Here is a 16975-nt window from a genome sequence, read left to right on the forward strand (position 1 = left end):
CTCTGCTGATGTTAAAAGCATTAAAAGTCTTTCTGGCTCGGCCTAGTGGAAGAGATTTTTTTCGATCATCTAGATCTAGTGTTTAGCCTGACGAAAGGACAAACCTGGACTCAGCTGTTCAGCGGGCAACTGTTTAGCAAACTAACCCGAGCCGCCGGAATCCTCATCCGAAACACATGTGGAGGTCGAGATTTATGTGTCGCGGGAATCGTCTCGCCGCGTCGGGAATGCTAATATCGGACTTATTGTCGTCGCTTTATTGGGGGAGAAGTTATGAGAGCGGATAATGTTGCTCGGCTAATGAGAACACAAGATCCCTTTATGGAAAAAAAAAAAAAAACCCTCTCTTCCTGTTACGAGATGAGAGACGTTTTTGGGTTACGATGCTGGTTTCCACTGTTTGTGGAGGAAGAGGAGAGGTGAGGAGTTTGAGGCGAAACATAGATTGTGTTACTCTGCGATCATTTATCCGTCTGCTCTGTCACTTCTGCCCACCAACCCCTGGTCAGGGAGAAAAGCCCCCCCCGCCACAGTCGCCTTCAATAGCAACTCCTAAAATCTCCTCTTTCTATAGGGATATTTTCATCTTTCTTTCCCTGGACTTTTACCACGAATCCGTCGTCATTTTTCTGAACAAGAAACACACACCTTCCCTCCCTCGCTTCTGCCTTCTCCTCGGACTTACAACCCGAGTCCCGCTGCTATCTCCGTATCTGTTCCTCCCATCTCTTCACCATAAATCTGGGAGCTCAGATGTGGAGTGGCCTTCACACAGCTTTACTCCACACACACACACACACACACACACACACACACACAGACCTTGCTCCTGCGGTGCAGACAGAGTCGAGGCGATGTGGAGAGCTGTGTGTCTGAGTGTGACTGATCATTTGTCAGACGCTGGATTTTATGAGTCACGCTTACAAGACACAAATCTGTCAGCGGTCGTATCACCCTTTTGCGTCTCAGACAAGAGAAACACAGCTAATGCCATTTGTATAAACACAAACGTGTGCGGTCGATATTTCCGTCTCCTCGCCGCTCGGCTTTTGTTTTTCCTTCGGCCTCATCAGCACATTCACAAAAACAAATGGTACGCCAGGAATAGCCGTGGAAAAAGCACCTTTTCGGATTTCCTCCCGGATCTGCGACTCCATCTCCTCCATTTGGACCAGAGTTTTCTGCCAATAACGTTCCGCCCTTCGACTCTTTGTGCAGTAGACGACAAGTGCTGAGGAGACAAAAGTCTTGACTTGAGTGTGTGGATATAATCTGTCGGGGCATTGTTGCACATCACACACACAAACGAAGCGGCAGAACTAAATTTCCTGAAATCCAGCGAAGAGATGTAAGGCAGGAAGCGGTTTGAAGATCAACACTTCACAGAGGACAGTGCGCACACGGGCGGCGGAGAGTGATGGGAACAGAGGGGTCTTTGTGCTACGGGCGCTCATGAGGGATGAGGCAAGTGAAACTATAAACCCCAGATTCGTTTTATCTGCTCCACATCTGGAGCATCCATCCCTGTTGCCGACATCCATCATCCTGCTGAAAGGGGGGAAAGGCAAACACGACTTACCCACAGTGCACAGCAGCAGGAGGATGCAACACACCACAATGGACACCACAATGGCCAGCTCGCTGCCGCCCAGCTGCACTTTGGCGATGGTGTGACGGAAGTTCCCCACTTGGACCTTTAAAAAAATAAAATAAGCAAAATTAAATGGCCAATAAAGCTATAACTCACCTCTAAGATAGTTTCGCATTTATCGTCGCTACAAATAATCGACACTCGCATCAAATTTACTGTGGCAAATTATAATAAAATTCAGGAGGAGAAATGATATCAGTAGTAAAACATCACATTCAGGGTAATTTAGTTTAACTGGAGGGTGTAGATGAGCAACATAAAAATGTGATCTACGCCCGTGAAACACTCCCAAAGGAGGTAATGAAGCATTAAAGAGCTTTTCTGTGTGGAGTTTGTATGTTATCTCTGCGCTGGTGTGGGTTTCCTCCCTCGTCCAAAAACATACAGAGGTTGATTGATGACTAAATCTTTCGTACGTCCCTGATAACGTTCACCCCCGGCGGTGATGGAATGCACAGGAGGAGCTTCGGAGGAGGTGGGTTGTATATTGAGCACGAGCTTTGACAGTTGACAAAGTTTTAAGACAAAAGGAATTGTCAAAATTTAAACCATAAACAGAGAAACTGAATGTACTAATTGATTTTGCACTTTAAAGAGCGCAGACTTCTGCCAAACTGCTCATTTTATCTTTTTTAAAACCTAATCATATTTCCTTGTGTTTAATGTACCGATTAAATCTTGTTTAGTATTTGAAACACTAACAGCAATCTGCTCAATTAGACAGCAGGTGGTTGTTTTCGCTCTCAGCACACGGTAGGCGAAGAAATGTTGGTTGGATTTTGCCACCAAAGAGAGTCCATAAAACCTTTAAAAGATTAGTGGATACACTTCTAGCCTCGCTCTAGAAAAGCTTACATATGTTATTAATAAGAAAACATCTGACTTCCATCCTGTTCGGGAACTTTCTCTTGATTTCCTTGAACATGGTGATATATACGAGGTAAAGGAAAGCAAAAATATATATGGTTAATATTAACCTGAGGAGGATATAAGACAGTTGAATACATAAATCTTGAGAAAAAAAATGGAATATTTATTTTACTTAAGCAGACGTGTAAAAACTATTTAAAATGGAATTCCTTCAATGGTGATTTAAGAAATTATTAATTAATATTATCTTATTTTCAATTATGGTTATTGACGTGAATTATTGTTTATTTGTGTTATAATTTTGATTACTATTACCATCATTATTATATTTGATTTTCCTTTTCAAGCATATCTGCCAACTGTTGTTTTTTTTTTTTATTTTATTTTGGGAGTATTTGGGGGGTTGGATGTAGGCGCGGATGATTATATGTCTGATGTTTCTGTGTTTCTTTTTCCTTGAAACTAAATAAAAAAATGTTTTCATTAAATATATATATATATATATATAAAAATATAAATATATATATATTTGTGGATGCAAATGGTAACATTCACTTCCTGAAAATTTCATTGAAATGGTTTATTTTCATTTTAATGGTTATCAGATAAACTATGACTCTCTTGAAAAAATAAGTGTTTGGTCGTTAATCCCTAACCATGTGACTTGGAACAAAGACGTAGTCTGTTGCTCGGCCTGCACTATTAAATCTTTTAAAATCAAACAAAGGGCCTCAGAATATCATCTTGTGGGATGAGACCACTGCAATAAAGGAAGCAAGTGGTGAAAATTAACCAAATTGGCATCAATATTATGAGTTATTCGCTTAGTTTCACAGTAGAGAGAGCTCCATTCAAAGCGTTCAAACACAAGGGAGCCTCGTCGTCCAGAATAAAGCGTGTTCAACATTGATAGCATGATGGGAAATAAACAGAGCTCCGCGAGCAGTCGAAAGTGGTTACTGTAGCTTTTGAAACACGAGCCACCATGAAACAGTTCTTTATGAGAAATGAGATACGTTACTGAAAAACCCATAAATCACCAGCTTGAAAGCTTTCAAAGACCCTCGATCCTAAAATAGATGTCGAGACTGAGTAGTTCAGACTTTCTCCAGACCTCACCAGATGTTTTCATGGTTATCTCAAAACAATATCTCCGAGTGCTTTGTGTACATCACCACGTTTTTTTTTTTTAAGAAGCTATTGGGTCGGAGAACTCTCTGGAAAAGCCGAAAGTTGTCCCAAGATTTAGGCAGCAGGAAAGAGGATTAGAGAAGTTAGAGGAGAAGGAAATGAAGTTTAGCAACTGTCCTGGAGTGACACAAATACTACCCTTGACGAAGAGAATATTTTCAAGACTATAATAATAGTAATAATAATAATAGTTTCACATTTTCTGTAATGATTGGTTAAACAGTCGGGATTCATAAAGTATATCTTTCTTTATCTAAAGTACTAGAGACTTTTTTCTCAGGTTACCATGAAGATAACACCAGAAACTGTGACAAATATTACATAAATGCAGTGGCATAAGAAAGATTCTAAAATATTACAGTTACACCCTATTGACACTAGGGACGCCAAAAACAATATTACCAAGCTTGCATATTGTAGCTTTAAAGAAACACTTGTGATTCAATCTCCAGACCTCATTTTTAATTTTATAAATGAAAAATGGAAACGGCAGAAAAATTGCGAACTGCAAAACTGCAAATTTACGACATTGCAGTCACACCGTTCTGACACAAGGGGGAGCCAGGAACACCATTTAAAAAACTACAAATGGGCCCTTTAAAGCATGTGCGCTTCAAATAACAACTATGGACTTTTGCGGTGTGTCGTGAGATTCATAGTAGTAAAAAAATATAGTGACGATTTCAATTTTAGAGATGACCTTGAACCGAAAAACCGACTTCAGAAATTACTTTCATTATCACAAGGAGTAGTTTTGGTGTCTTGGGGTCTCATTAGCAGGTGAGACGGCGAAGAGATTAGAGATTAAAATGAGTCAGTGCAGCGGGATTAGAGATTAATTCCGAGGCGTCATCTGCATAAATGGAGGAGATCAGAGCATTCATCGTTCCTGTGGTGCTCTCTATAAAAGTGACAACTTGTAACCTTGCTCTAATGAAGTGTTTAGAGATGTGAAGTCAGGAGTAGAGGAATGAAGCCAAACACTTTTTTTTTCGAGTTGCTATTTCAACGTCAGTGCTGGAAGTCTGAACAAACACCAGCTGGTTCCGCCGCCACGCAGAACTGAAAGCCAGCAAACTGTGCGGCGATATCTGCTGACTGACGAAAAAAATGTGAATTAGAAGTGCTGACTGCACCTCCACGCATTTTGTTGTGATGAAAATCCCAAAAATACACACGACGTACATAGGCAATTATTAATGTGGCACACGAACGCGTGAAGCCGGCGCCGGCGGTCCACATGAGCATCAATTATCGGGACACATGTGCAGGAGGGAAATATTAGACACTGCGGATTTTGAGAAATGGCTTCTCCTCTGCATTCAGCTGCAAGAGTTCGGGCTCAGAGTAACCCAGATGTGACAAGAAAAGGACTTTCACTTCTGGCTTCTGATTAGTCAGCAGGGTCTCCGTGGCCCCTCCTTACATCCTCTCCTCTTCCCTACACATTCTTCACGCGAGGAGATAAAATGCTTCCAATCCTCGGCCTCAAATCCATCTTACACTGGTTTAACTCTCAAGTGGACTCGCAGAGCTTTCCCGGAGTTTACTCAGCCAGACCGAGGAGGCGTTCTTCTGGCCGGGGTCGGTGTAATGGAGGGGAAACAGCGGTTCGTTCCGTGTTCCTGTTTCGCCGAGGCTACAGAAAACAATCATTCCGTGCATCAATTTCTGCGGCTTCGGCTTCCAAAGCCAAAACACCAGCGTGTAAAAATAGATCCACCAGAGTAACACAAATGACTTAAAGCCATCAGCAGATATATGTATGTATTCAAAATGCAGCGAGACAAAACACACCAGCGCTCATTATTCACGCTCCTGTCGAACACAAATCATCCCGCCTGCTCAAGTGGAGGCAGCCCACCCATTAGTGTTATGACATTTCATTTGACCCTTGGTCCCGCTTTATGTCTTTGCTAATTGTGTTTATTTTCAAACATCCTGGAAGACAGACAGAGGAGATATACACGCCAGGCCAGGACGGAATCTGCCGCGTTAAAAGTGTCTATTTCGAGGACGTTTTCTTTTCAAAAAACCACTCTCCAGTCCAGATCGTTTTAAATATGGATGGATTCCTCCTCGCTTCAATAAAGCCTCCATCAGAGAAAACTCCCCAAAAAATGGAAAAACAACAGATGGAAAACGTGGGAAGAGGAAACAGGGTGTCTTGTTTTATCTGCGCGGCGAAAAGACTGCGCTACATCTTGATTAAGAAGCTTTAATTGTGATGGGGAGAGGCGACAAAACAAGGCGAGTGGCGAGATAATGAGTGAATAAAGCGGCCCCAGATCTAGCTGCCGATACTGTCAGTCGTGACAGATGCAACAGTGAAGGATTAGCGAGATAACGCGGGGAAAGGTAAATGTTTTCTGTCGGACACGACGGCACGAAGTGACAGCCGCGGGAATGGTAGTTCCGGATCATTATGAAAGAGACGAGCACATATAGAGACGTAATAATGGAAGATCCAGACGCGTTCTTCTGACAGTGGCGCTATTTGTCATCCTCGCTTTAGCTCTTGCGACCTTGTGCGTAGTGGAAACGACATACGTCGTCCTGTATAGAGATGTTGTTTTGGGTGTCACCAACACATGGAAATTAAGCAGTCGTTTTTACTGAGCTACAGCTTTGTAGCCGCTTCAACTTAAAAGGTTAAAGGTAAGATAAATATTTTTCTAAACACATCATTAAAAAAAAGATCTTTCCTCTAAAATAATTATCTATTTTTGTGCTAGACAAGCAAATTAACTTGGTAATAGCACTTTTACTTAATGTTGTTTTTGACATCCTTGTTTGTACTTTGAGTTTTAGTCTAGATTTTCCATTTACAATTCATTTCTAGTCACATTAAAACTCTTTTTCTTCATGTCCAGTTTCAGTCGACTAAAAGTTTAAAATTTTAGTCTAGTTTTCGTCCAGGAAATCATGTATTTAGAGTCATTAAGTTATAGCCAACAAAAGTTATCAACATTTTATTTTACACAGCCTACGTTATAACCGGTATGAACCCGATGACAAAAAATACACAACATTTAAAAAATTTAAATTCCTATATATTTATAAGGAAACAAGCTTCTTATGACAAGCTCCCACGAGTTGAAAAAACAACAATGACAAAGTGAGCTGTCTAATGTTGATAATATTTCTTAATAATAAAAATAGTTTTACCTATCAGGTGTAAGGATGGACATTTTGAATGATTCGTCACTATTAACTACTACTATCTATATTACTATCTGTTCATTTTCACTTCATCAAATGCGGCCGTATTCTAAAAAAATTTTGGACAACCATGTCTTAGACAAACCCACTATAATATTCTACATTAATCTCCACATTGTCTGTTGTTAATTTTAATTGAGTTTCTCTCTGTGATTTGATATGCTGTATTCAATACCACTGTATCATTATCTAAGATTAAAGATGTTTTTTTTTCCCTTTGCAATTTCAATTCATTGTTTTTTTTAATCGTTTTTATAGTTGTATAAAAGACAATAATTCAATTTTTTTCATCTACAATTAACAATCAAATATTTTCAGCGTTTATTAATTTTTATGCTGTAGTTAATCCCCACGGCCACTAGTTGGCAACATTCATTATTTTTTCGTAACAAAAAAAATGGCAAAATAGCAGCAATGACTGATATTTGGACCCGTTTTGGCTTTAAAACAAAGCAAGACAAGCAGTTAAGTTATTTAAAAGAAAAAAAAAAAATTGTTCCTAAAGTAATGCACTATATCGCAGTATATAATATCACCAGATTCTTAACATTACACAGCCCTTAATGACAAAATGAAACATGATTATCAATGCTTTATTTAAACAAATTAAATTTACTATTTTCTAGCATTAGTCAAAAAGAATTCAGAGACATTTTGTCTTGTGCCTTATTATTGCTTTATATAGTTGACTATAGTTATCATGATGCATTTAATTTAGCGTGATAAAGACGTGTTGTCGTCATAGTTTTTGCGATGATCATCATAATCTGATAATAAGGGTAAATGAAAATATTTTTTCTCCTCACTTCTGAGGTTGCATTAGAAACCTTCAGGAAGCTACAACTCAAGGATCAGCTCTTCCAGTCTTCTCCAGATGTTGAAACCTACTGGGTTTTTCATTATACTAAATATAGGAGTGGAAAATAAAAGAGGAGGACCTTCTACCTATTTCGGTGAGCTATAAATGTCAGAACTTGTGTGACGGATCGGTGGAACGGAAGCCTTTTTATTTCCCTGTGGTCTGAGTGATTTGCATACTCACGGTGACAGGCATTTCTCCATCACTGGAGCTGAGCAGGCCACTAATGGTGCAGTGGAATAACTGATCGTTGTGGAAGCTGATGTTGCATGGATACGAGCCAATCATCACGGTGTATTCATCCGGGGTCAGTTCCAGACCGTTTGGTCCTTTCTGAAACACAGACACGCAGCTGGTCAGAGGCTGGGAAATGACAGCGTATAGACACATCTATAATCTCACACTCACACACCAGCCGTCACACAGAGGAAACCAGCAGAAAACTTATCCACTCTAGGTGAGAGTTCAGCTTAAACCAGCAAACATCCCCGCTGACGTTCTCACGTCGACTTGGCTTTCTCCAAACAAACCGTCTGACAGTTCGGCCCAGAATAACTTTCTCAGGGCTTCCACCCCGGGCCGGCCCGGGCGACAGCCATTTTAATCCCTTCACCTTCGTGTTCATCCTCGGACACGTCTGCCTCCCATAAATTCCGTCTTAATTAAAGAGCCAGTCCACTGAGTCTACTCCGGAAGATTAATTCACTTGTCACCAAGAATCGTTGCATAACGTCGCCATCATTTAACCCTGTAGATGTCCCGGTGATGTCACTACACACACTTCATCATTGCCCTCGTGTGAAGGTGATAATTTGAAGTTTGATTTTTCTGTCTTCATGCAGCCTTAGAAGGTTCTTATTGAGATATATATATTTTAGACAGTGGTTGAGAGAGGGCACTTCCTGAGGATGATGTCATGGGATTGGCTTTGTCAGCCCTAGATTAGCAGAGCATGAACCAAATGAGTTCTCAGATGATTTGATTTTAAATTTAATTTAATCTTTAATCTGTCCCCAGACTCTTTGTTTTATTCGCTTACACGAACCTGGGTGACCCAGGGGCCACTTGTGCACATTAAATACAAAATACATACATATGTTTTCAAAATATATAATCATTAACAAAAAAGGTAAAAAAAGGTTTTGTTTTATGACAGAACGGTGAGTCAAATGGAAGCACATTAAAGATTTAATTTACTTTTATTCAAACCACTCAATGACATAACCCTTATTTCGCTCGTTTTTATTTCAAATTGTGGCCCTCAATTGATCCTTTTCTTGAAAACGTTTTGTCCTTCAGAATATTAAAATACATATAATTTATAAATAAAGTAATTTATATTGAAAACATGTGTTTAAACAACCCCTTTTAAAAAATTAATCACCAGATATAACAATTTAAAACAGTTATTTATAACATTAGGCCTAATTTATTCATTTTCATATTTAAGGCTTAAACTGTAGCATTTCAAATAGTGTTTCTGGCTCCCCCTAGTGTCAGAATATTGTGAAAACATGAGTTGGTTTGCACGTTTTCCTGCTCAAATATGACTGTTTGAAATGAAACCATTATTTAAATAAACACAATTGAAGTTACACATCGCTGCTTTGTTGATCCTTGTATTTACTCCTGCAGGAATGTATTTTTCAATTTATTTTTAGCTGACATTTAAAACTTCCACTCATTAGCTCTGAGCTTCGTCTGATCATCTGACCGCGTTTGTTTCATATCCCATAAGACTCCCCTTTTTTTTTTTAATCCCATGATCTCCGCAATTAACTCAAACACTAAAATATTATGATTACCAGCAGGGATTGGGGTTACGGTGGATGAAGAAAGAAATTGCAATTTCCCTTTTTGCACAAAAAAAAGAGCGTTTATCCGCGGTGTTGTTCTGCCTGCTATGATTACATCCTCGGGGCTGGTCCACTGTCGCTTCTGCAGGATTCCACCTCCCAGGTCTTTGTCAACAAACGTCTCCCAACAGACTCAAGTGAACACATAGTAAAAAAGGTCTGGGATTCTAATTGAATTATTCACGACAGAAAAGCGGAGTTTACTCCACAACTGCATTATGCAACGTGACAACTGCTCGACTCTCCAGGGGTGAAGACGAAGAACAAAAGTTTAATTTTTTGTTTTTATTAATGACTATTGTCCTCCTTATTCAAGGTTAAAAATATATATTATCATTAAGCGCTTCTAGCTCTTTTGTGTGAAAAGGCTACTGAACGACTACTTTTCAGCTGATGCTGGTACTTTATAACAAGCTCCTGTTTAACAAATAGTTGTTCCCCTTAACCCGACTTCCCCTCCAGGTCCCGCACATTTTAAATCCGGAAACAGAAGGACGCAGAAAAGTCGCCTGCGGAGACATGTCGTGGCCTCATCCTGACACACACACACACACACACACACAACAACTAACGAGGAAGTGGCACTGAGTTCAGACTTCCCTGTCCCTGCTGTTCGCACATAGTACGTGTGTGTGTGTGTGTGTTGTGCGACGTTACAGTTGGCAGCCCTTTAGGGTGACAAATTCGTGAAGACAGGTGCTGAGATCAGCCAAAGCACAGGAACGTGGGGACGACCCACTGAGTTACCACTTGATCCATCCAGAAGACAGCGGATTTGACGCCACAATGCAAAACATGAATAAATAGAATCAATCATGTCGGCTGTTCCCGGACCACACAGACGAACGGGCACCGTCGTATTCCTGAAACAAACCGAACGCCACATCTTTTCGTATCTATTTGTCTGTTTCTCCAGCTTTGATGAGTCAATCTTCTGTACGAGGGGTTGCAGGGATGAGAGAGAAGGAGTCACATGGTGACGGAATATCAATTTTTGAAATTGAGTTTTGTTTAAGATCTGAAGTCAATGTAAACGGATCTTGTTTTGATATGCAAGACGCTGCACTAACCCTGTGTTTGAATCCCGCTCGTTGTCTTCAGGCGTTCATACAGAAGATGAAAAATACTAGTTGCGACCACAACACTCTATTGACCTGGAAACTTGTGTCCAGTGGTGCATGAAACCTCTTCCTATTCATGTTTCATCGGCTAGGATTTGACGTTCAATTTATCATGCTTTCTGAAGATTTACAAAAAAAACCTTCTGAAAGCACATGTCCAGGTAGTTATATAACGGTTATTACTGTTATATACAACTGTCACTATTAGCTAAAGATGTATTGAGCTTTAGTGATGAGTTCACTGAGAGGGAGGGAGACCAGTTGGAAACCAGGTGTGTCGTTTTACAGTGTTAAATTTAGAACATTATTTGGAAAATGTTACGTTATGCTATGACATTCTGCGAGAGTGGAAAGACCACAGGGGCTTATCGGTAATACTACACAAAATAAACAAAAAAATAAAGATAAAAAAACCTTGTAATAGACCTTATAAGTGTCATGTGACCATCAAACCTTTATACATATGTTTCAAAGTTTAAATTAATCATATAGTTTTGCTGATGGAGTCAATTTAAGTTTTTGAAGCTTTCTTTAAAAGCTGTTATTTAATGGCAAAAATGACGGATACATTTGCTCATAGCATGGGTTTTTATAAACAGCTAAAGGCGTAAACCCAGACGGCATGAACATCAGATAACTACGAAGTCAATATTTTGTTTGGAAAAAGAGGCAGAAATAATAATAATGCTCCTTTATATCTCTGAAATCTTGTCGGAAAATGTGCGTAAACCACATATTAATTGACACTGATGTGAACTGCCAGAGATACGGTTAAAATAAATAAACACGTGAAGGTAGAAGTAAAGGGTCTAAAATAGCAGCAATCGCCTGAACCTCTCGTTTTACTCACATTGATGATGAGCGTGAGCTGCTCCCCGGGGTGATGTTTAATGAGCTTCTCCTTATTGGCCGTAAAGAACTGAGGATCTTCCACGTAATCCAACTGGAAGTGACCTTTCTGCGTCTCCTCCTCCTCCTCGTCGTCTTCCAGATCCTCATCAGCGGAGTAGGGGGAGTCTCCCGTGTAGAGGATACCGTTCAAGAAGAACTGCACAGTGGTCTGCTGGGACTGTGTGGACGGCAGCGACGGGCAGCTGATCCTGGAGGGGGAGAGGACCTGGCATGGCTGAAAGGAAGAACGAAAAGCTTCAGGGTCATCCTGTAGACGTTTATAGTCGGGGTGACTCACCGTCTGTCCGATCTCCAGCACTTGCATGACAACACTCTGGACCAGGTCGAAGCCCTGACCCTGAACTGTGATGGTCCTGCCACCACTAGAACATAAAGATCATGACGATATAAGAAGGTGTTAAAGGGAGAAATATATTTTAGAGGGGGGGGGGGCTACCTGAGGTAGCTCTTTTTGGGGTGGATTAAGCTGATGGTGGGATTCTTCTCGTAAATATAGGATGTGCTGAGGTTATCACTCTGGCAGGGAAGGTTCTCAAACTCCACACAAACTGGCACGGACTCCATGTTTGTGTGCGTCGCCGGAGGCATCGTGCACTCGATGGACTCATCACTTTGCCTGATAAAAAAAAACGAATCAAAGTCAACTTGTAAGTTCATAGAGGGTAGTGGAAAAAAAACAGGCGGGGACTCACTCTGTGATGATGCACTCCAGTGTTCTGTTGACCCGCACTCTGACCTGAGAGCCGATGCTCAAGTGTTCTCCGGTGATCAACACTCTTGTTCCTCCGGCGCGGGATCCCTTGCTGGGCTCCAAGGTCAGCAGCTTTGGAACCTGCATGTCACAGAAATGGACTTAGTTCTTTGTTCCGAAATAAAGAGCAAAGCTGATTGACTTCTGCTCGCTGCCTGAACAAAATTGGAAGAAAATCAAAGAATCATTTTCCTAATTCAAAATTTAAGAAATATTATTTATATTTAAAAACAAATACTGTATTTAACACACTATTTTGCGGATTTTAATACGTTTTTTTTATTTTATTTATTTTTTATTAAATGCTTTCAAGTGCGCTATCACAAAGGTGAATGGAGAAACCCAGGCACAGAGGTAAATTGCAAAGACTTGATTTTATTCCGTGGGGAAGGCAAAGGCGTAATCCAACAGTCCAGTAATCGGCAACAAGAGGCAATAACAAGGGTAAGGCAAACTCGGCGTCAAGGGGCAGAAACAGGTCGAATAACACAAAGGCAGGAATGAGTCTTGGTTGGGAAAAGGGTAAGAGACAGGGTACGAATACTTAGCGGTAGGATGCAGGTACTAGAAACTGGTGACTACAAGACAAAGACGTGACAGAGAGTGGGGGCTTAAGAAGACAGGGGAGCAATCAGCAGCACCTGGGGGCGGGACTAACGAGACACGGCTGGGAACAATTACTACTCAGACAGGGGGGAAGTAATACTAGCACAGACACAGAAGGGAGCGGATTTCACAATAAAACCGGAAACACAAGGAGCAACACGTAGACTCATAAAACTAGAAAGAAAATGCAGTGTGAATTTCTGAATCTGCTAAATCTGTAAACCAAATTGCTTGAAAGTATTCGAAGTAAAAATGTGTGGGAACAGTTGAAATGATGGCATAAAGGAGACAGACTGATGTGAAAACATTGAAAAAAAGAGAAACATTTTGAAAAGAATAAAAGGAAGAAGAAGAACAAAGTATAATTTGTAGTAGAAGTAGAAGAAGTGATAGTAGAAGTAGAATAATAAGTACAAGTGGGAGTAGAAGAAGTAGTAGTAGAAGTCGTAATGGGAGTAGAAGAAGTAGTAGAATTAGTAGTAGAAGTAGTAGAGTTATTAGTAGAAGTTGTATTAAAAGTAGAAGTAGTACTAGAAGTAGTAGTAGAAGTAGAAGTAGTACTAGAAGTAGTAGAATTAGTTGTATATTTAGCAGTAGAAGTATAATTAGTAGTGGAAGAAGTAGTAGAAGTAGTAGCATAAGTATTATTAGTAAAAGCAGTAGTAGGATCAGTTGTAGAATTAGTAGTAGAATTATTAATTATTAAAAACGTTGAAGAGTATCTTCAGGCGGTGAATCAGTCAACAAAGATGAAGAAACCATCATCAGCTTTTTTATCTTCCATCCGCTACATGAACCGAGCTTAAGGCGGAAACCTCCCATCACCACTGACAGGATTCACTTCCCCAATATGCACGGAGCCATTGTTTGTGGGTCAAAGTGGGCGTAAGGAGGCAGATGTTTCCGTCTCAAGGTTTGAGGAAGGAGATGCAGAAGACACACATCCTGTCTCCACCACTGTTTCCCCCTCGAATATATCCCACACTAGTGCAAGGAATCACCAGAGAAGTTCTGGAAACCGGCGCCAGGAAGTGTTTGTTGTCCTGGATTTACTTCATCGTCATGTTTTCAGGCCAAGCTTCTCGATTTGGGATGATTTCTCTAAGGAATCACTCTTGGACTCAACGCTAGATTACAGAAAAGTCTTTGTCTATAAACAAAAGTAAACACTGTTCACGGATGTGTATTTCCATTGGGTCGAGGTCAATTAACACACTGCTGGCCAACTTTCTTTGACCAGAGCAGCAGGACTTTTCAACGGGCGTCATATTTGTTTTTTTTGGCAGCGGGAGCAGAGTGACAATGGTGTTTACTGGCGGCTCAGATAAAGGTCTGAAGATTCCCACACACATGCATTCCTTAGCGTCATAAAAAAGGCATCTGCTAACACTCAGTCGGCGCACTCGAGAAGGCCTACCCAGTGGGGAAGGAGATAGAACAGAAGAATGTGGCGAGAGAGAGATGGACGGATCAGCGGGAGGACAATTGATGAGCGTAGGACTTACCAAATATGAGAAGCTTTCTTTGGAGGCCCCTGTCCCGCTCTGCTCCACATCCACTTGGACGATGTCGGTCGTCTCGTGGGGGACCTTATTGGTGACGCACACAAATCTGTTGGAGTCAAGAAAAAAGATCTCGAGTTCAATTTAAAGTTGTCTTTACGACAAGATTATCTGGACGACCCAAGTGCAGGGACACAGCCAGATTTCTGACCCGCTCTAGTAGGAGAACTCACATTTCCCCGATCCTTAAAACTCTTCACAGGCTGCCAGTTTCTTTCAGGATCAATTATAAAATTCCGGTTCTTACTTTCAGATCTATTCATGGTCAGGCTACTCCTTACATCAGTGATCTGATCCAGCCTTACACCCCAGCTCGGGCTCTGAGGTCTGTGGATCATCTACTGATGGTTCCTTGACACACTTCAGGACCAGAGGAGAGAAATCTTTCCAAGCTGTTGCGCCTAAGCTTTGGAACAATTTTCCTCTCCCTCTGTGTTTGATGGATCTACTGACTTCTCCAAGAAACTTAAGACATTCATATTTGTTCAGCCTTTATCTTAATTTTCTTGGGGCTGCTGTGTTTGTCTTTATGTTAACTTGGCCTTTTAAACCCTGGTCTGAGAATGCCGCTTTACAAATAATTACTTACTTACTTACTTAACTACTTAAGTGGGTCAGAAAGAGTGTTTTCACTTAGACTAGAAACTGACACAACAAATCCTTCATCTTGTTTTGAAAACAAACGCGGTGTGTTTCAGTAGCGCAACGGAGGTTTTACGACAGTACAGTTACACACCGACGCCAGGGGAGCCAGAAACAATACGACCGAGCTTTGTGTTTCAGCCTAAAAGCAGCACTTGCGATTCATTTTCGAGACCTCATTTTTAATGTTGAAATGAAGAATGGAAAAGGGACAATGGAAAGAACAATCTTGATCACATAGACTGCTAAACAAAGAGACGTAATTACATTTGGACAATGCCGGCCTAATTCATCAGCCATATTGCTTTTATATGCGGAATCCAATAAGCTGTCAGATATCAGATTCTAAAGGATGTAAAGTTCAACACAGTTCGGACCACATGGGTCTAACCACAGAGGAGATTAAGGAGCAGCGCCGGCTTGTTCCAGTCCCTCCCGGCTGTGATTAAACTTGTGTCATCAGCGCTACACTCTGCAGGGACGTCTCATATTAACAACACGCTGGCGTACTGAGGAATAGAAATCTACTGTTCGGGGGGATCTCGCAGGGATACATGCACGGAGGCGAAACACAACCTTTATCACCTTATGAGATCCCCCTCCCAGCTTGAGTCTCTCGGTTTATTTAGTCAGCTGCCTGGTGATATCGCCGCCATAGCGCTCAGCTAGTGATCCGGGGATTTTTTTTTTTACAAACGTGGTTTCGTGTAGGAGGACCAGGAAAAATATGCTGCAAAATCAATCTGGGCTACAGATATTCGGGGGGGAAAATGTCCAGAGCGAAACAGCCGCTCCGTTTCCAAAAGTCAAAATGTTTCCAACATAAAGTGAAAGTTCACCCAAAATTCAGATTCCACTCGTTTTCTAGTCAATATCATGTCGACCAAGGGTTGGAATTACTTTAGGACTATGTTCTTTTTTTAAAGTTATAAGAAAAAATTGAATGTAGCGACTGGAGCTCAGATGTCTTCCATGTCCATCTTCGTCCAAAAAGACAAACTTAAAAACATCCAAATACCTCCATACTGCTCGTCTGTAACGTCCATCTTGTATTGAAGCACCATCAATTGTTCTGGAAAACCGTAAATAAGTCTATATTTTAAGTTTGTTTGTAGCAGAAGTTTAAAGAATAGCAAGCGATACATACAGGAAGTACTCTGGGTATATATCTCGAGCCCTTTAAGAGATCATACAGTCTACTGTCTACACTGGAAACGCTCGCAATATTTACCTGGAGCTATACTTCTGCGAAAATATCGATTTATTTAACTTTTTATGGAGCTATTCCTCATGTCAAGGCTTCAATACAAGAAGGACGTTATAGACGAGCAGTATGGAGGTATTTGGATGTTTTTAAGTTTGTCTTTTTAGAAAACCCAAGACAACTGAGCTCCAGTCACTACACTAAAATAAACATACATTTTATCTATATAACTCTCAAAAGGAACAGATTGCTCTGAAAATAATCCCAACTCTTAGTCAACAAGAGGGTGAGTAGAAAATGAGTGAATTTTGAATCTAAAACTCTAAACGTTTTAGCGTGAATTCAATCCATGCACAAACCAATGTAGCATTTACAAACAGCCAATTAAAAAAAAAAAAAAGAACGATTATTACGTTCCAAAACAAGCCATCTGTTGATGTGGTCTACTTTTCTGCTCATTAAGCACAGGAGCGTCAGGTAAAGTATGTCATTACACTTTAATTATCATCCTGTCACTCACATGCCAAC

At 40.7% G+C, this 16975-nt stretch overlaps 1 protein-coding gene across 2 annotated transcripts in view; it reads right to left on the reverse strand.

Annotated features, from left to right (window-relative positions):
- plxnd1 (plexin D1) overlaps nucleotides 1-16975 on the reverse strand; it is a 78144-nt gene that overhangs the window by 17604 nt on the left and 43565 nt on the right. The window contains exons 14-21 of one of the 2 annotated variants that reach the window (XM_087781181.1): nucleotides 14545-14650; nucleotides 12375-12514; nucleotides 12119-12298; nucleotides 11960-12044; nucleotides 11621-11896; nucleotides 7977-8126; nucleotides 1580-1694; nucleotides 1124-1231 (exon numbers count right to left, since the gene is read on the reverse strand). In XM_087781181.1, coding sequence (XP_087637307.1) covers nucleotides 1124-1231; nucleotides 1580-1694; nucleotides 7977-8126; nucleotides 11621-11896; nucleotides 11960-12044; nucleotides 12119-12298; nucleotides 12375-12514; nucleotides 14545-14650 — 1160 coding nt within the window. Of the gene's footprint in view, nucleotides 1-1123; nucleotides 1232-1579; nucleotides 1695-7976; nucleotides 8127-11620; nucleotides 12045-12118; nucleotides 12299-12374; nucleotides 12515-14544; nucleotides 14651-16975 lie in introns of both variants that reach the window. The other variant, XM_087781180.1, reaches the window with a different exon arrangement.

The sequence above is a fragment of the Callionymus lyra genome, chromosome 19 (genome assembly GCF_982586985.1).
Source record: "Callionymus lyra chromosome 19, fCalLyr1.hap1.1, whole genome shotgun sequence".
NCBI classification, from domain to species: domain Eukaryota; kingdom Metazoa; phylum Chordata; class Actinopteri; order Syngnathiformes; family Callionymidae; genus Callionymus; species Callionymus lyra.